Raw genomic sequence first — 20,984 nt, forward strand, 5'->3', positions numbered from 1 at the left:
AAAGCCCAAGAAAAAGTCTTTGATGTAAAAGATGGGGGTCAGTGGTTATCTTTAAGAAATCAATTTAAGAAGAATGGCAGAAGTAGAAACATAATGAGAAAATACTAGCAGCTACAGACCATTCAACTTAAAGGTTTTACTGTGAAAGGAAAAAAGAAGGGAAAGAGTATAGCAACTGGAAGAAAAAGTAGAGTTGAAGAATATTAGGGGAGAGAGGAAGTTGAGAAAGTTATTGTGTTCTCAATTCTGTTGTGAGAACCATACCTATCTCTAGACATAAGAAAAAGAATCACTGAAGATAGAAAGATTTGAAGCAACTGAAGATAGCAAGAATGAATGTGGTGCTAGAATTTTCAGGAGAGGCAGTAGAGACAGAGTCCAGCCTTAGAAGATTGTGTGTGTGTGAATGTGTATGTATGTCTGGGCGTGCGCACACACATATACATGTATGTGCACAGTGCATAGAAGCTTACTGGAGCTCGTGTTTTTTGAGTGCTTATCAATAATGCCAGGCCCTATGCTTAAAGCTCTATATTATGTGATGTCATTTAATCCTAACTACAGCCAAAGAGGCAGATAGTAGGTTTTGTTTTGTTTTGTTTTTTAGCTCCAAGTTACAGCTGAGGAAAAGGAGTCTTGTTGGATTTAGGTAATTTGTCTAAGGTCACAGACCTCGTAAGTAAGTAGGAGGCTGGGTTTCTAACTCCATACAATCTCTCTTTGAAACCTGACCTATCACATAAAGATATATTGAGCCAGATAGTAGAGAGAACATGCCTGGATAGTTAGGGGAAGTTTGAAAACAAGGTTATATACTGAGCATAGACAGTGAGCAGCAGTTGGCAGGTTTAGTGTCATTGTCAACAGTGAGAATGGTAGTGGAAAGAACTGAAATGGCACTGAGCATAGTAGCATGGATAGCATAGGCCAGGGCAGTTAGATTACTGTTCTTCCTAATTGTTTTTAGTACCCAGCGCTATTTCAATATGGTAGATACTCTAGGAGAATGACTTCAAGTTACTCTGTTTTGTTTTTTAGAATAACAACATGTTTAGATCTCTGTATCGGCTCTTTAAATTATAGAAATTAAAATTATTTTATCCATTTTGGAGCAAGAGGGCCCTTTTATTTGTTTTAACTCTCATATTAACCAGAATAGCAACGCACATCACATATTCTGTGCAGAAAGTCAGGTAACCTGTCAGTGACACCATATTGCTGTTCAAATGGTATGTTTGTGTTCATTGAAAAATAACTCTGTGCCTTCCTGATAGCTTTGTCAAAAATATCTTTGATGAAGATGAAAATTTTAGATATCTTATCTCTAAAAGGCAAAATTTTAGAAATTCAGAAGAGAGGACAGCGGTTGAGTGTCTGCCTTCAGCTCAGGGCATGATCCTCCGTCCGGGGAGCAAGGGCTCAAGCTCCCTGCATGGAGCCTGTTCCTCCCTCTGCCTGTGTCTCTGCCTCTCTCTGTGTCTCATGCATAAATAAAATAAAATAAAATAAAATAAAATAAAATAAAATAAAATAAAGAAATTCAGAAGAGTATATCAAACACCTCAAGGGGCCAGGTTTTGTATCTAATGTAGTGTGAACTTGAGAATAATACTGGAAGTCATAGGATATTGTTCGTATTATGCTTAAAGGTTGTATTAAAGGAAGACAGACTGGAAAAAAAAAAAGACTTTTTAAATCTTCCTATCCCCGTGTTTTAGAAACATCATCTTTACAAAGAGGATAGTTATAGTACCAACTAGTTCATAGGATTGTTGTTAGAAGGGGTGCCTGGGTGGCTAGAGGTTGAATGTCTGCCTTTGGCTCAGGTTGTGGTCCCAGGGTCCTGGGATCAAGTCCCACATCGGTTCCCCACATGGATCAAGTCCCACATCGGTTCTCCCTCTGCCTGTGTCTCTGCCTCTCTCTCTGTGTCTCTCATGAATAAAATAAATAAAATCTTAAAAAAAAAAAAAAAAAGTGTTGTGGGATTTACAAAAATAATGCATGTAAAGGACAAAGGTAGATCTTAGCATATAGTTTGCATGATGTGTTATTATTATTATTTTTTAAGATTTTATTTATTTATTCCTGAGAAACACACAGAGAGAGGCAGAGACATAGGCAGAGGGAGAATTAGGCTCCCTGTGGGGAGCCCGATGGCCGGACTCCATCTTGGGATCACGACCTGAGCCGAAAGCAGAAGCTCAACCACTGAGCCACCCAGGTGCCCCTGTTACTTATTATTAATTTTAAATAATAGAATGTCAACTAATGGATTCTTGTAAAAATACCTCGTTCTTTCCTCTCTGTTCCAGTCCTGGGTAATTTCTGATGTGTGGTCAATAGCTGTCTCTAGGTAAGCATTCTTCTTTGGATTTTGGAATAGCAAATAAGAGGAAACACCTAGAAAAATATTTTGTGTGGAAAATACTGTCCAAAGGAGTTGGGTGTGCTAAGGGGACTAGAAAAGATTCTTAAAAATATTAGAAAATGACTAAATTGTATAATAACACTGTATGTTAACTATATTTGGAATTAAAATTTAAAACTTTAAAAGAAAATAAAAATTAAAAACATTAGAAAATGGTTATTTTTTAAATTATTTTTTCATTTCTTCACCAAATATTTGTTTAGAGCTAACACTCACTAGGACCTAGAGTTACAGAGTGAATATGGTATCATTATTGCCTTTAAAGTGACCAGCGTTAAGGGAGGTGAGAGAGTATAAACATAGAGTGCCATAGTTCTTCAGTGATGTGTGCCACAATGATTTTTGTTTTGTTTTCGAGAGGAAGAGAGGGGATGGCAGAGGGAGAGGGATAGAGAGAATCCCAAGCAGGCTCCACAGAGCCTGACACAGGACTTGATATCATAACCCTGATATCATTACCTGGGCCAAAATAAAGAGTCAGACACTTAACCTAACAGAGCCACACAGGCACCCCATGTTTCTTAAAAAATTATTTTAGGAGGCAAGATAGTTTTTAAAAGAAGAAAATTTAGACATAAAAGAGAATAATAAAATGTTGATCTCCTAGTCCCATGCCACAGATAACCTATCTTTCCAGAGGCGAACATTTTTATCAAGTTAGTGTTTTGTTCTTTTGCTGAAGTTTCTTACTGAGTACCTGCAGAATTAGTTTTAACACAACAGTTTGTTTATTTTAATTAAACTTTTGAAATGTAATATGTAGTCTTTCATGTTTAACATTATTGAATGTGATGCTACTTACTAATCCATTGCTAATAGAGTGCTCTAAATATGTTGTCTGGTTTCTCATTGTGATGGAGGTATTCATTTAAAAGGTATCCAATTTAAAAAAATATTTATTGGGCAGCCCCAGTGGCTCAGTGGTTTAGTGCCGCCTTTAGCCCAGGGTGTGATCCTGGAGACCCGGGGTCAAGTCCCACATCAGGCTCCCTGCATGGAGCCTGCTTCTCCCTCTGCCTGTGTCTCTGCCTCTCTCTCTCTCTCTCTCTCTCTCTCTCTCTCTCTCTCTCTCTCTCGTCTCTCATAAATAAATAAATAAATAAATAAATAAATAAATAAATAAATAAATAAATATTTTTAAAAAATAAAAAATAAATAAAATTTTAAAAAAATTTATTGATTGTAAAATTAAGGAGATTAGGTGACAGCCAAAAAGTCCCATGTGGGGTATGATCAATTTAGCAAACCAGTATAAATTTTCTGGTAGGATTAGGTCTTTTGCCAAATAAAAGATTGGCTCCTACCCTGGTAAATATAGAACTCCTCTACTGTGATTCGGGTATGAAACCGTATAGGAGTCATACTTCAGCTGCAAGTTGTTTAAGAATATATTAGCTATTTCCATTTTCTGCTGCAACAGGACAGTGTGCTTTTCTTAGATAATGGTAATTACTTTTATATCATAACCTTTTATTGAAGATCTTTTTGCTAAGTAGTATACTGGGTACTTTATGCTAGTCATTGGACCTAAACTGTCATATCACTAAAAAAGTTACTCACATTTAGTAGATGAGGAACTTGAGGTACAGAGATACTAAGAACTTTACCCAACACCAGACAGCTAAGTGGCAGAGCAGTGATCCTACAGTGTCCTGCTCTTAGTGGGGAGTGGCACAATTCAGATGGAGATCTGAATTCTCAGAATATACATTTTGACTATGTGTTTGAACAGTCTACTTCTTCTCTGAAAAGTCATTTTCTTCAGGGAGAGTTGCATGTAGAAAGGTGGAAGAGAGAATACCCAGCTCCACTAGCTGATCGGCCATAATGGTTGAATGCAGAGAAATGGCCTCCATTGAGTGTGCTGAAGGGGATTGGAATAAGGAACTTTTTTTTCTTTCTCCTTGGACTCAGAGATCTTCATCAAGGAGAAGAAATGAAAAAGGAATTATCACAGATGTGCTTGTGGTTTAAAAAAAAATTTTAAACCAATGAAAACATTCATATTCTATTTCTGACAATTTTGAAATTTTAAGTCTTTGTAGGTTTAAAACTCTGCCTGGTATTTATGGCTATCTCTTATTAGAGCCAAAATTTTGAAATGTTACGTTTTAAATTTTAATCATTATAAATGTTTTTACCCCTTTTAATTTTTTAAGTTTAATTTAAAAAATAAATAAATAAAACCAATGAAAACATTTTCTATTTCTGACAATTTTGAAATTTTAAGTCTTTGTAGGTTTAAAATGCCACCTGGTATTTTTTGTTATCTCTTCTTTTTTTTTTTTAATTTTTTTTTTATTTATTTATGATAGTCACAGAGAGAGAGAGAGAGAGAGAGGCAGAGACACAGGCAGAGGGAGAAGCAGGCTCCATGCACCGAGAGCCCGATGTGGGATTCGATCCAGGGTCTCCAGGATCGCGCCCTGGGCCAAAGGCAGGCACCAACCCGCTGCGCCACCCAGGGATCCCTGTTATCTCTTCTTAAAGTACTTTGCTTGTTTCCTTGTGTGACTTGAGATTTTTAGACTATGAGCTGTTCATTTTCCTTGGAACACTATATATGAAAATTTTTTGATGTCTGGGCTAAAGGTAGGCTCCTTTTTATTTATTTATTTTTTAAATTCTAGTTGACATACAGTTCCACATTGCTTTCAGGAGTAGAGTTCAATGATTCATTATATACATATAACATCCTGTGCTTATCATAACAAGGGTGAAGGTGGGCTCCTTTTGAGAGAGCTTGTGTTTGCTTCTGTCAGGTTCCTGGAGGTAATACCAATTCAAAACTTTGCCAGTTTGAGAGTTTTCATGTTACCCAAGAAATATAAATTCATTATACAACCCCATGTAAGACAAGCTTAGAATTCCTAATTATTCCCAGGGGAGGATTTTCCCCTTTTCCTTCTCTCATTCTCCAGAACCAAAGCAGTTTTTCTTATGGTCCAGAATGGTAAAAGAAAGCATTTTAATTTTACCCTTACATTGAGGATACAACCCTTTGAGGTCCAGCTTTATGGAAGAGGGATGTTTTTAAGGACCAGAAATTGGATAAGGCAAGAGTGGTCTCTAAAGTAGAGACCTGAAGGAGTTGTTCAGTAACAGGGCTGTTCAATACAAGGTCAGCACCTGAGAGTAAATACCTCCTTACATATTGTGACCTAGATGCCTCGCTTGACTCAGCTTGACTCACGTTAGTTCTACCCTTTTCTTTTAAACTTAGCACTTCAAGTAGTACCTGCCTGTCCCCTGGGACATCAGCAATTAATGCTCAAATTCAGATGTCTGTCAGGAATCTCTGGGTAGCTCAATGGTTTAGTGCCTGCCTTCGGTCCAGGGCGTGATCCTGGAGTCCCGGGATCGAGTCCCACATCAGGTTCTCTGCATGGAGCTTGCTTCTCCCTCTGCCTGTGTCTCTACCTCTCTCTCTCTCTGTGTCTGTCTCTCATGAATAAATGAATAAAATCTTAAAAAAAAAAAAATTCAGGTGTCTGGCAAATGTCTTGAAGGCAAAAGTCAGCTTTAGGGTTCTGCTTATCTCACCTAAATTTTGGCTTGAATATTCCTTACTAATTCATGAATTTGAAAAGGCTTTTACAAAATAAATTGAAGTACATTACCCAACATTTTTGTTTTCGATGGGATGATCAGCTCAAATATCCTGTCTGCCAATGGCTAAGGCAATTTAATGCCTTGAAAAGGAGATGCTCAAGATGGCTTGCCCTTGAGAATTTTCCTTCAGAATGTTGCAATATTACACAGGCAATGTCTATGATAATTCCTTTTTTTCACTTCTTCTCCTTGATGAAGATCTCTGAGTCCAAGGAGAAAGAAAAAAAAGTTCCTTATTCCAATCCCCTTCAGCACACTCAGTGGAGGCCATTTCTCTGCATTCAACCATTATGGCCGATCAGCTAGTGGAGCTGGGTATTCTCTCTTCCACCTTTCTACATGCAACTCTCCCTGAAGAAAATGACTTTTCAGAGAAGAAGTAGACTGTTCAAACACATAGTCAAAATGTATATTCTGAGAATTCAGATCTCCATCTGAATTGTGCCACTCCCCACTAAGAGCAAGACACTGTAGGATCACTGCTCTGCCACTTAGCTGTCTGGTGTTGGGTAAAGTTCTTAGTATCTCTGTACCTCAAGTTCCTCATCTACTAAATGTGAGTAACCTTTTTAGTGATATGACAGTTTAGGTCCAATGACTAGCATAAATTTAATTTAAAAAATTAAAAGAGGTGAAAATATTTCTAATGATTAAAATTTAAAGCTGAACATTTCAAAATTCTGGCTTTAACAACAGATTAAACATAGCCAAAGAGAGAGTTAGTGAACTGGAACATAAGAGACTTACTCAGAATAGAGGAAGAGATTGAGACACAGAGGAAAGTATGAGATGGTCTAATAGGTATAAAAGAAAACCAGAAGGAAAGGAGAGATAATATCTAAAAATTCTCCAGAACTATTAAGCTGGCAGTCCTTAGGTTCAAGAAGCGCAACAAATCACAAATGGGATAAATAAAAATAACCTAGACTAAACATGTCAGAGTGAAAAAGCTGAATACTAAAGCTGAAGAGAGCTCATAGATGGCCAGAGAGAAAAGCAGGTGGCCCTTAAAGGAGAATGGTTGAACTGACAACTAACTTCAAAAAAGGAACAGTAGAAGTCAGGAGACATTGGCACAGTATTTTCAATGTGTGGAGGAAGAACCTTTCAACCTAGATTCTATACCCTGTACAAATGTCTCCCAGGAGCAGGGATGAATTAAAGACCTTGTTCAGACTAGCAAAATTCAGAATGCATATCACCTAGAGACGCTTACTAAAGAAAATTCTAGAATGTACTTCAGGTAGGAGGAAAGTGATCCAGATGACCGTTTCGAGTTGTAGCAAGGAATGAAGAACAAAGAAAGTGGTAAAAGTTTAGTCTAAATAGCATTGTGTGAATTTAAATAATTGTGTGGTGATAATTATAATGCTTCATGTTTTTAAAGCTAGAAGTAAAGCATGTGACAGTAAGATGGGGGGATTGTTTATAATGTAAGTCCTATAAAATGCAAGTATACAGGAAGAAGGTAAAGATAACAAGGACAATAAGTGTACATATTAAAATTTCCAGGACATTAACGCTTAGAGTAGAAACCAACTGAATCTTGCAATAGATAGTGGGGAGATGTCAGAAGAAAGAAGGCAAGAATGGAAAGGAAAGAAAACTGGAAAAGGTGAGACATGTTTTATAGGTTAGCTTTGTGAAGGTGCCATGCTCAGAGACTAAAATTCCATGTAATAAAACAAGGTGCCACTTACTGGATTTTCAGCCTGTCCAAATACAAGCATCGTTGTTAGTGAAGCAGTATACAATAGAAGAGTAGAGAACGAGAGTGGTAGGAGTGTTATTTCCTACCAAAAAAAAGGCAAGCTTGAGTCCCCAAGATGCTTTGGTTAGAATTGCAATGAAATTAAGGAGAATAAGGAGAAACCAGTATCAAAGTCCTTAAGCTAAAGAAACTAAATAGTAGGTTTTGATACTTTATATTCAAATTGAAGTAATTTCAGTATCACTGATCTCAAATCTCCAATTGTTGGCTGGGTCATTTGGTTTTAACACCAGTGACACAATCACGTAACAGGTCTTGGCACCAGTGCCATTTCTCAGCAAGATACTGAAACTCCCCCTGTTCAAATCCTGGGCACTTGGACCTCACTCTCCCTTGACTGAGCTGGAGAGGTACTGCCAGACTGTGTATAGAAGGGTTAACTCACTTGGGGGAAACCAAAAGGAATGCTAAGGATCAAGACCTGACATGCTGCCCATTGTTTGTAGCTCCAGGATCAAAATATACAATTATACATGCCAAATAAATTCTAAACCTGTAAGGTAGGAAAGGAGGGGTGGCTCTGACTACAGGTGCCAGAAGCATTAAATAACCTCCTCAGACAAGGTGTACCACTGTTGTCCTGAATGCTGCAGGTCCTTCTGTCTGGTATTTTTCCCCGTGCTAGACAATGTGCATTCACTGCAGGAGTCTCTCTTAAGCCTCGGTCTCCCAGACCTGCTGGCTCCTGGTGCTGGGCCCTGACACAGAGGTGCCTTTATGAGTGTAATTACCTTCTCCTGTATTAGAAATACACTGTTTAGAGCTGTAGTTGCAGGTACAGCTAGAATAAGCAGGATTTAGCATGCGAAAAGACTTGCTCCAGCCCTGACTTCTTTATCAGCAATCATTCTTAAGGTTTTTTGTTCCTCAGATTGATTGGGTAGGTGTGATACCATCCAAGATGAAGAGTTTTGTTTTGTTTTGTTTTGTTTTTGTTTTTGTTTTTGATGAAGAGCTTTAAAAGAAGAGAAGATGTTGGAAATTGTGTGTGTGTGTATGTGTGAGAGAGAGAGAGAGATACAAATCCTGTTGTGTTCTATCTTTTGACAATTTCATGCCTGACAGAACTGCCAGAGTAAACTTTGAGTGGATGATTCCAGCAACTTAAGAACTGATTAAGCTCCCTTGGGCTTTCCAGTGTCCATATCAAAAAAAGCGTGAGAAGTGGAAGAAAGAATTCTTTAGCCATGGCGATACTATGACCAGCGTCTCTGAACCTGAGTGGCCTGTGCTGACTGTAGACAATTAACTGGAGGTTAAGTGATACCAAGCCTTGAAGAATTTTTCCTAGACTTCTAAAATAGAATGATGATGAGAGGCCTTAGAATGATACAGAATAGGAATGGAGCCAGAGTGGAGAATTAAACTAGATCTGAGTTTTGATTCCAGTTTGTTTATATGTAGGTCTCCTCTGAGATGCCTTTTATTGTTCCTGTCTGTCATTAGTGGGCCTTTTGTTAAAAGGAAATAAAAAACCAGTAATTTTCCCTCTTTGGAGAAAGTGCTTTAATGAATAGTAAGAGATTAGATGATTGCATTTTGCATTTATGAATTTTCCCCCAAGTTATTTTACTGTGTGTGCAGAGGAAATGCAGGGCCAACCTGAAGAGTGTGTGAGGGCAGAGTTCCCCGGAGAATCGGTGAAAAAGACTTAAGGCAGGAAAATGTGGGGCTTTACTTATAGGGCAAGGACTTTAAAGATTTATTTTAGGTGGCACACACTTTGTAATTTATTAATTTTTTAATGGCCAAAGTAATTATTTTAGTGTTGCTGACGCAGACTCTTTTGCAGCATGGAATGTTGCCCTTTCTTATAAAGTTGCATGTTCAGAATGGCTAATCACTTAGTAAAAATCCTACATGGGGCAAGGAGATTTCAAGTCAGGCGGGTTTGTGTTGTGATAGGGGACTGGATATTCACTGTGAAATGAAGGATTTATCAGGGAATCTGGAGAGACAAGCATTCTTACTCTAGGAACTTTGAAAGCCTTCTTCACAGCCTGCTTCCCTTTTCATTGTGCGGGAGCCATAGGTCAGGTGTTGCCTGAGGCAGCCTGACAAATTGGCACCTGCTTTTGTACCTTAGACCTGAAGAAAGTAGTGGGGAAAGAAGGCTGGGGAAATGTAAGAAGTGTTTTTCACCAACCTTTTGCAAAGTTAGCCATCCTTGGGAATTGGGCTTTGATGCCTGGGGTGTGAGAGAGGCCAGGGACACCCCGTGACTCAGGAGGGTGATTTGCTGCTGGGAGAGGCAGGGAGACCCACACCCCCTTGTCCCCCCTGGCTTGACTACCAGCAGGTAGGGTAGGGGACACCTCCTCGGGATTTCTGTGGTTTTTCCATCATTTATTCCTAAACTCCCAGCCCCATAGGTTTTCTTTCTTCCTTGGCTTTTCCTTCTCTCTTTTCTCAGATAATAAGAAACCTGTGACCTCTTTCATGGCCTGATCTTCACTCTAGCATGCATGAATTATCTGACGACATTGTCTGATTCCAGATAGGAAAAACACATTTTCCTGACCCATTTTTCCTTTGGTATTTCATGGCGCAGCTCCACTTTTTCCTTGGATTTGTTCTCTTATTTGTTGGCTTACTTGTGTTTTAATCAGGCCATTTTTCTTCTCGGGCATCAGGAATATTTTCAAATGTCTTTTTAAGCATGTTGAACCCCTTATAATACACAGATACAGTATTTATTGTCATGATTTCAGGACAGGAGGGGGCGTCCCTTGGGAAGACCCAACTGCTTTCCCGTGGCCTTATTCTTCTGTGTCACGGAGAGGTTTCTAATTTTGCATCATGTCTTCCTATCATAGCCTTCCTATTATATTGCAGCCACATAGCATCGGAGAGGCTAATAACTGCTGTTCTCTTCCTTTTTTTTAAACTCTCATATTTCAGTACAAAATCATCAACAACTACTTCCTGAGCTCTTTGTATCCCCAACAGGTTATAGATCTTTGTTTGAAAAACCAGAAGCTTGGCTTTGGTATCTAATATGTTTCTCCAAGAAATAAGTTTGTTTTCCTTGTAGGAGCCTGACAAAATATCCCAAAGCCTCTTCTTTCTCTTCTAAATTGTGCATTGTTGTTGTTTCTGTGTAAATTGGCAGTCAAATCAGTGTCCCCAGAACAAGCCTTAGGCTCCAACTGACAGCCAGAGTTTTTGCTGAGCATTCTCTGGCCCCTGGTTCCTGGCCCCTTGGTGTTTACTCTCTGAAATAGGCCGCAGTGATATAGGCAGATAGAAGAGCATGAAGAAAACTACGAACAGTACTGAGAAAGTACAGCTAGTGTGGAGTTGTATGGAAGTCACTCCCTGTCTGCCTTCTCGTTAAAGAATCCTCAGTGGAAAGGGTGATATTTGGGGTTTAAATGAATAAGGAGGTGATGTTCCCAGCTTTGCAATCATCAAGGTAGTTGCAGGGTGATAGGTGTACCTTGATTCATCAGATGAATGGGGTAATGAGCAGCTTTACCTGACGCTGACCAAAGAGAGGAAAATGGGAAAGTGAAGTCATTATGAAGCTTTGAGAAGGGTAAGAATATGGGGCCAGTCCATAGGACAGCGGAGACCAAAGACGGCAGTTGAGTTTTACAAACAAACAGAAAGGAAATTTAGGCAATATGACTGTGTATGAGATGTGAGACCATAACAGTCCCTGTCTCCCCAACCTCCCCCCTGAAAAAAAAAATCCCACAAAACCATACACTGTGAATTTAAGGAGAAGAAAAGGATAAGTCAGAACCACAGAATGATGGTCTCAACAATGGAATGATTATTAATATTATTGTGGAAGGAAATGCCCCAAAACATGTACAGTTGTGGTGGTTATCTCTGGCTGGTACAATTTAAATTTAAATTTTTAATGCTTTTCTGTATTGTCTGTGATGAGCAGTTAATATTTAATAATTGAGGGGGGAGGACATTTTGAGGGAAAAATATCACCAGGAATAAAATAAACTGGAACTTGGCTCTACAATGTGAAGATTTGGGAGATGAGGTTAAAAGTAAAACTAATAGATTTGGCAAAAAAGCAAGATTTGTGGGAGAAAGAATTGTATTAGCCTAAAAAAATTACTCCAAAGAGATTTGTTTAGAAAGTCAGTAATATGACAATGTTTCTTTTACTATAGAGGAGGGGCCAGGCATGAAGATTTACCTGATCTTAATTTGAATTGGTTATTTGGCACCTAATTTTGAATATCTCCTGAACAAAGTATGCCAGAGAGAGTAAAGGGCTAGCAGAACTTACAGGAAGGTTTGGAGGCAAATGAGGAAAAGGAAATAAAAATAGCCAGGTGAAAGTCTCGCCCTCCCACATTAACTGGTCATAAGGGGAGTACTGATGCTGTACATAGATACTGGCAATCTACTGCACTTTTCCCCCTTGAAAAAGCTGGGGGAGATGAAAAGATTGGAGAATCCTGTCCTGAATATTGGACCTGTCTCTGGCATTGCTCTAAGGATGTCCCCTGAGCAAGCCAGTAGTGTGGCCATTAATAAACATGCAGTTGATAGATTAATCATCCTGGGCATCCGTTTGCACCTATAGAAAAGGAGGAATTGGGTGTGGTGGTTTTTGTGTTTCTCTTTTCAGTTAGGCATCAACAGTTTGGGGGTTGACAAGATACCGAAATGTGGGTTGTTTGGCAGTACTTGATGTGGATCTGCCCGCCTTTTATATATTTATACACACACACACACACACACACACACACACACACACACACACAGAATGGACAAAGATAACACGGCCATGGATGAATTGACTGAGGAAGAGCCAACATAACAGATTCCAGATTCCAAGCATTGGTCCTGGTTAGAAGGATGGGCCAAGCTACGATGAAGTTTACTAGGATGAAACAAAGTCCTGCTTATGTTACTTATTTAAAGCAACTAATTAAGTTACAGTATCCCTAGGTTAATAGCAATCCCTATGAAAAAGACTAGGGTTTTTATTACCAAAAGTCTCAGTTTGAGTCAGGATTGTAATGATGGTGTCTGAAAGCAAAGACTATAGTAACAGATGTTGTAGTGTGAAGGAACTTTGACAGAGAGGAGCCTAGTTTTGAGCAAAAATACCCGAGATCCAACATAACTTGACCATACTAAAATGTCACTGAGCCTGGCTAGATCTGTTGAATCTGGATGGATTCATTATTTTCTTTGAAGAATCTCTCAATTTAGTGGAAATTTTTAGGTATTAGAAATCTGTGAAAGAAGTTGCATTAAATCATTAGGTGTTGAAAGGGGTGACTTCCTTCCCATTTAGACCTGCCTAAAACACAATATATGTCTTGTGGTTTTCATTAGAATGCTATGTTTCTGGGCACACATCAGTTTTCAAGGCCTCCCCGTGCATTATTTTGGCACCAGAAATTATTTGAAGACTTAGCTCTAGTTGCTAATTGCTCTACACACAGCTCTTAAATGGGTAGGAATTATTGTAAATATTTTAAGGCTTTAGAACAAGCATTTATCAATGTTTCATACCCTGGGGGAGAAGGGGTAAGTATGTGAATAAATTAGTGGATCCATGAACCCCTTGAAAAGGTATATAATTTTTTATGTATGTGTAATTTTTTTCTGGGAAAGAGTCCAACACTTTCATCAGAGTCTCAAACAATTCAGAAAACATACCTCTTCCACTGGCACCTACATAATTTGTCTACTTCCTAGTATGTAAACAAAGGGGTACCTTGCTTGTTGCTGCCCATCTTCTGAGAACAGATACTCCTTGAAATGCCAATGAATGACTTGCCATCAGTAGGGATTTAAAAGGATGTTGCAGGCAGAGTTCCAAGAGTGTTTTAATTGAAATCTTATCATTGGAATAAATGAGAACTATTCCCTTCTTCCTCATGCTGCACAATAAAGTTAGTTTTATTTTTAAAAACAAAATTCAGATTTATTACTTGTAGAATTTGGGTTTTTTTTTTTTTTCTGTTCCCCTTTCAACTTGTGAGTACAAACTTGGTCTTCTCCAGGAATATTTTGTTCTGAGGTAAGTTCCAGAAAAGCTTGATCTTCTCAATGGGATATGTGTTTCATGTGGTTTTTCTTCCTTTTCAAATGTACAGGGTGCCAAAGCATGCTTTCTGCGGGACATTCCTTTCTCGGCCATCTACTTCCCATGCTATGCTCATGTGAAGGCTTCCTTTGCAAATGAAGATGGGCAGATTAGTCCTGGAAGCCTGCTCTTGGCTGGCGCCATAGCTGGTGAGTGGTCCTCGCAGAGTTCTGTTCTCCCTGAGCCCCTCTCATAGCACTGCCCTGGGACTTTTTTGCTTAGAGTTCTTGATAGGGTGCAAATGAGGTGGCTCTAGATTGCTTTGAATACCTCTGAAAAGAAGGAGAAGAAATTAACCTTCTGGCGGATTAGATTAGGCAAGCTTAATTTCTTAACTCCAGAAAAGGCTCATTGAAATTTGGTGCATTTTGTGGTATTGTTGAATTCCAAGTTCTGTATTGTTTCAGAGTTTCGCTTCACAGCATAACAGTGATAACTGTTCAGTGGAGAGTTTTTAAAAATATGGATACTTGGGCTTAAAGGTGTCTAACCAAAATAGTACATAAATACTTGTCCAGAATTTAAGCAGTATTTATTATTTAATAACCTTTTTAAAAAGTTTTTAAAGACTATTTGAGAGGGAGCACCAGCACAAGTGGGTGGAGGAGCAGAGGGAGAGGAAGCAGACCCTTCACTGAGCTGGGAGCCTGATGGCGTGGGGCTCCATCCTAGGACCCTGGGATCATGACCTGAGCCAACAGTAGACCCTTAACTAAGACTCCCAGGCCTCTCAGTAGTAGTTAATATTTAGATAAAAGTAATGTAGAATCAGGAACAACTCGGTGGAGGAGATCTGATTCCTTGTAGCTGTGCTACAGGAACAGGGTATGTTAATTGAACCCCAGAGGGAAATAACTCTTGTTTTCAGTGCTACAGCGAATATGTCAATAGGAAAAAAAAATAGATGAGCTGGAAGGTTGTCTTCTACATCACAATGTAAATTTCCAGAGGAATATAGCCACAGCAGGAATCCATTCCATCTTTGATGCTCCTAGTTCAGAGACCCTAAAGGCTTGAATGAGCTGGATTTGCTTTCCAGGTGGTGGCAAACATTTAATGAGTTAACAAACCCTAAGGCGGTGGAGGGATGCCTGGGTCCAAAGGTTTTTATAAAGGGGTGGTTCTCCAGAGATTTGTGGCTTGAGTCTCAGAAGAACAACCCCCTGCTCTGAGAAGTTGTTTGCTGTTTCTTGGGCCCCCTGTACCTGGGGAGCCCTTGAAGGCAAGAACTCATGAAGCTCCTCTCTAGTTCTTTTTTAATCCCTTTTCTTTTTAAAAGGCAGTGACATTGGTGAATGAGGTAGGGTTGTCCTTTCCTGGCTGCTCAGGGACCTTCCTCCATAAAGGCCACTCTGCCTCTCAAGAAATCATGGTCTTGAGACTAGAATATAGAATTCCCAGGTTTTTGTTTTTGGGGCTTTTTTTTTTTTTTTTAAGATTTTATCTATTCATGAGAGACACAGAGAGAGGGGGGCAGAGACATAGGCAGAGGGAGAAAGAAGCAGGCTCCCTGGGGGAGGCTGATGCAGTACTTGATCCTGGGACCCCCAGGATCATGACCTGAGCCAAAGGCAGGCACTCAATCACTGAGCCCCCCAGGTGCCCCTAGAATTCCCGGTTTTAATCCCAACTTTTCCATTGATTAACTGTGTCCTTTTGTATGTCCTTTACATGTGCATAAATGATGGCATTTTTTCCTATCAAAAGGTTATAATACAATGTATTTTGTATTATTTTGTACATTGTATTATATATTACTTATTTGAAATGAGGTAGGACCTTAAGGGGAAAACTGCCATACCACTTGAATAGTGTATTACGTGGACAAGTTACCTAACCTCTCCCAAGCCTCGGTGTCCATGGCTGTGAATGGAGATGATGCTTGTACGGATGACAGTGTGTGCCTGTGAGATACAAGCAAGAACCTATGAAGGACAGAGCATTGTGCCTAGAATACAGCATATACTCAGTAAATGTTAGCCAGCATTACATTAAATCCAAGAGAATCTGTCTGTAAATTACTTTAGAAATCAGTCATAAAACCAGAAGATATATCTGTTAGAGCTCAGATCAAAGTCTAGGGCTCTCTCCAAGCCCTGTTCTCCTCACACTACTAAAAGAGCGCCTGTAACTCTTCCCTTAGAAAAGATAATCACCCAGAAGGAATTTTATCTCCGGGTAGGAATTTCCTAAGTAATCCATGTTACCAGAGCCATAGAAATTACTGGCTGATTTTTTCTCTTTTAAGGTTTATTTTCTTTCTTCTGTTACTTTTTTTATGATTAGGAAAATAATATTGCTAATTGTAAAATATTTGGAAAGTAACGGTAAATAAGAGAACATAGTCTGTTATTCCACACTATAAGATAATCCCTATTTAACATTTCTGCTAATTTGTTTCTCCTTGCATAGTTTTTAATAGAGTTATAATCACACTGTGGATATGTGGTTTTCACTTAATTTCATAGCTGAAGCACTGTTAGCCATCGCAGCAAAATGGTTTATGGCATATGCTGTGGGGCCAGACAACACAGGTTCAAATTCCAGTTTCCAAAATCTTTAAAAAAAGCGGGGGGGTGGGGGGACCCCCGGGTGGCTCAGTGGTTTGGTGCCTGCCTTCGGCCCAGGGCAGCATCCTGGAGTCCCGGGATCAAGTCCCATGTCTCGGGCTCCCTACATGGAGCCTGCTTCTCCCTCTGCCTGTGTGTCTACCTCTCTCTGTCTCTCTCTCTTTCTGTGTCTCTCATGAATAAATAAATAAAATCATTAAAAAAACAAAACCAATTCCAGTTTCCCCACTTAGACCTGTGTAACCTGCGCAAGTTATGAAACCCCTTTCTGCTTATTTCTCTATCTGCTAAAAAGTAAAGAATAGTCTTAGTCTCATAAGATCATTCTAGAGATCAGCATATATAAAGTAAATAAATGTAAAGATCCAAGAGAGTACCTGGCACATAATAAGTATTTTTATTTTTTTATTTTTTAAATATTTTTATTTATTCAGAGAGAGAGAGAGAGAGAGAGAGAGAGGCAGAGACACAGGCAGAGGGAGAAGCAAGCTCCATGCAGGGATCCTGACGTGGGACTCAATCCTGGGTCTCCAGGATCACACCCCAGGCTGCAGGCGGCGCTAAACCACTGTGCCACCGGGCTGCCCATAATAAGTATTTTTAAATGTTAGATAATACTTGGGATCTCTGGGTGGCTCAGCTGTTTGGCACCTGCCTTTGGCCAGGGCACGATCCTGGAGTCCTGGGATCGAGTCCCAAGTCAGACTCCGGGCATGGAGCCTGCTTCTCCCTCAGCCTGTGTCTCCACCTCTCTCTCTCTCTCTCTCTGTCTCTGTCTGTCTCTCTCTCTCTGTCTATCATGAATGAATAAATAAATAAATATTTTTAAAAAATTAAAAAATAAGTGTTAGATAATACTTTTATATATCTTTTAAAACGTTATAAACATAATTTTTAACTGCTGCATATTTATCTAGCCCTTAGATACTTAGATTTTTTTTTTCAAAAACAAATGTAAATACACTATATTGAAAAAACCATCTTTGTGCTTAAAGGCTTTTCCTCTTTTCTGGGGCATTTCCTTGGAGAAAGAGATTCTCTCTAATGTGAGTATGTTGGTAAAAAAAATATGACTCTTTTGATTTAATGCATTACCACATGATTCTTGGAGATAGGAACTGGAACATGCTGCTATTTTAGCCCTGCGGCAACCCTAGTAGCTTTCAGAGTTGTTTTTCAGATACCTTCTCTGTTCGTTATCTATTGCTGCATAGCCGATTTCCCCAAAACTCACCAACTGGAAACAGCAGACACTGATCATCTCACAGTTTCTATGGCCTGGGAGCAGCTTATCTGAAGGCCTCTAGCTCAAGGTGTGTCATAAGGTTGCAGTCAAGGTGTCAGCCAGAGGCTCGACTGAAGGTGGGAGGATCACTTTCAAGGTGGCTTCAGGCACATGGCGTTGACAAAGAGGCCTCAGTCCCTTGCCACACAGCCTCACTGGTGGTCACCTTGGATGTTCTTGGGACAGTGGCTGACGTCCTCCGCCCCCACCCCGAGCTAGGTTAGAGAGGGATGAAGGGAGTGGGGAGAAGGGTGGTAAAAAAAGACAGAGGGAAAAAAAAAAAGACAGAGGAAGGAAGCAAAGCAGTTGCTGCCATGTCTTTTGTGACCAAGCCTCTGTTTCTACACTATCCTGTTGGTTACACCAATCAGCCCTGTGTAACATACAGGGAGACTGAATAGAGGCAGAGGTGTGAATACAGGAAGTAAAGGTCACTGAGAGTCATTTGGGAGCTGGCCATCATGCTTTATTTTCATTTTATCGTCCACCTTGTCCTTCCCTGCAGTATAAAAAATACAAGACAAACTGTCATTGGTTTTGTTCTTTAAAGAACATGTTAGCCTCAAAGCTTGATGGTCTAGTATATTCCTCAAATCTGTGTAAATTCTATCATGAGAACTAAGCTACTTTCTCAGTGTGTAATTACAGAAATCAGAAGCCAGTGGCAAATGTCATAACTATCATTCTCATTGAATTTAGGGATAAGACAAGGACGTGTCTATATCATCCTTGTTTTTCAGGCTTATTCTGGAGGTTCCATTAAATGTAGTAAAAGAAGAAAAAGCAGTGAGAGATATAAATATTAGAAAAGAAGATATGAAACTATCATTTGCAACTGATTGTTTAGCTTAAAATCCAAATAAAATTGCCAAAAAATGTATCAGAATTAGTAAGTATTGTATTTTGTTATAAGATGAGCATAATAGGGACACCTGGGTGGCTCAGTGGTTGAGCATCTGCCTTCGACTCAGGGTGTGATCCCAGGTCTGAGGTTCGGGTCCCACATCAGGCTCCCTGCATGGAGCCTGCTCTCCTTCTGCCTATATCTCTAAGGGAAAAAAAAAGATGAGCATAATAATCTATATCTGGCGATAGGCAATTAACTGATGTCATAGGAGGAAGCCGAACAACCAGCTGCTCAGTGTAGAACCCTGCTGGCAGGCTCAGCCAGAAGGCCAGGAAGATTTCTGTGTAGACGTGTGTTGTACCCAGTACAACAGTAGCAAGGACAGTGAGCACAAAAATACACAAGTGGGGACTGTTGGAAGATGGATCAGGCCCACATATTCCCTTTGTGGATGCCAGTGAAAGCAAAGCCATTTCCTAGAGAAGAGACACAGGTGGAGTAGGCACAGAATCCCAGGAAGTACATACCAGGGCCAGAGTGATCTGTGTCATTAAGAGAAAGGAGAAAAGCTTATCTCAAAATAAACACAATGAATAGCAGTTGACCACTAACCTTTTAATTGTAATACAGAAATGTCTCATTATTATTTTTATGTGCATTTTTATGTAAAATATAATTTTATGTTTAAGTTACTCTCCTACATAGAGTACGTATATATTTTTTGTTGAACACTTATAAATAAGATGGGTCTGGGATTACATTAATATGATCATGCTTTCTATATTTTAATAGTAATTTCAGTTATTCAGTAAGTACTATTTTTCTAAAAATTCTATTTGACCTAAAGTTCGATTGCTTTAGCAGGTATTTTTTTTTTTTTTTTTTTTTTAGCAGGTATTTTAACAGAGGTGGTTGTTGAGATCTTAAAACCTGGAGAATATTGACTTTTCTTTTCTTTCTTTCTTTTTTGCCTTTTTTTTTTTTTTTTTTTTAGATTTATGTATCTGGTTGTAAACTGGGAATATCTTTAAATCATGGAAACGTTTCCATTATTTCATAGGATAGAGTAAGCCTAACTGATATGTGAATTTATGTTCATTGACCAATGTGCCTTAGTGTGTCAACGGTGAGAGCTGAAGCAGGGAGCCTGAAATTAAACTAAATTTTAGGGAGGCCTGGGTGGCTCAGTGGTTGAGTGTCTGTCTTTGCTTCCACTCAGGTTGTGATCCTGGGGTTCTGGGATCGAGTCCCATACCGAGCTCCCCACGGGGAGCCTTCTCCCTATGCCTATGTCTCTTCCCCTCTTTCTCTGTGTCTCTCATGAATAAACAAATAAAACCTTAAAAAAATTTTTTTTAATTCTCTGCAATGAACATGCTGCTTCTTGATTAATGAAGGGCATTTCAGTATGGCTTATGTATGATCTTAAAGAAAGGATATCTAGCGCTTCTCAAATTTTAGAGTTTTGTCATACCCAGTGATTTTAACTGTCAGCAGTGAGATAAAGGATAAGTCACCTTAGACTAAGTTATAATTTGGGAGCATCTTTAAGAGCTAATCAATGCATAGATAGGGAATTGCTAACTGTGTGTGATTGTCGTGATGCTTTTGCAGATATATTAAAAGAATTAAGTTAGAAGGGAAGTACTGTTGACACAGATTTGTTAATGATGTGGACATAAAGGTCAAGATAATTTCAAAGCAATTCTTAGATCCTTAAAAAAAAGTCATGGAGAGATTGAATCAAAGTAATAGACTGAGCATATTCATCTTTCTCTCCTCTTGTCCCAAATACCTTAAAATGTCAGAAAATACATGTTTTAAAACTCCTTTTGGCACTAGAAAATGTCAGCACCAGGCCTCAGAAGGCTGGAGATGGAAGCATATTGACTCTAAAACTAAGCTGGACGGTGCTACAGCCCAGGACACTGGCAGGAAAAACTGCTCTCCATGTAAGAGCAGACCCAGAAAATTTTAACCTCTGAGTGAACAATAGGACACCTAGCTTTGGAGTAGGCTTAAGGTAAATCTTTAACAGGGGTTAAGGAGTGGCACTGGTGGCAGGAAGGTGGGGCTGGGTCCTCCCTGCTTCTTTTTGTCTGGAGCTTTAGGCAATGCTTGAATCTAGACCAGGCCAGAGCTATTTTCTGAAGAAAGGCATCACTTGCCTGAGGAGGGCAAGTGTAAGGAATCAGAAGAAAGTAGGGGAAGGCTTAAGGTTCCAGACCTTTACCCTGATGGCCAAAGTAATATAAACTAATGGGAGCTCTTCCCAAGAGGGATATAAAATAATTTCTTCTACTTCCAGACTGAAGTGTTCCACCTTTCAGTGACTCGGAAGGTCCCAGCCCTGCCAGGCCACCTCACCCCCTTGTACCTAGTTAACTGGCCTCCC

The 20,984-nt window shown here is 39.4% G+C and overlaps 1 protein-coding gene across 3 annotated transcripts in view; it reads left to right on the top strand.

The window, feature by feature from the left end:
• Window positions 1–20,984, top strand: part of SLC25A13 (solute carrier family 25 member 13) — a 186,207-nt gene that overhangs the window by 158,879 nt on the left and 6,344 nt on the right. For all 3 annotated transcript variants that reach the window (XM_077856830.1, XM_077856831.1, XM_077856832.1), the window contains one exon: window positions 13,898–14,036. In XM_077856830.1, the coding sequence (XP_077712956.1) occupies window positions 13,898–14,036 (139 nt within the window). The remainder of the gene's footprint in view (window positions 1–13,897; window positions 14,037–20,984) is intronic.

This window comes from Canis aureus, chromosome 18 (genome assembly GCF_053574225.1).
Source record: "Canis aureus isolate CA01 chromosome 18, VMU_Caureus_v.1.0, whole genome shotgun sequence".
NCBI classification, from domain to species: domain Eukaryota; kingdom Metazoa; phylum Chordata; class Mammalia; order Carnivora; family Canidae; genus Canis; species Canis aureus.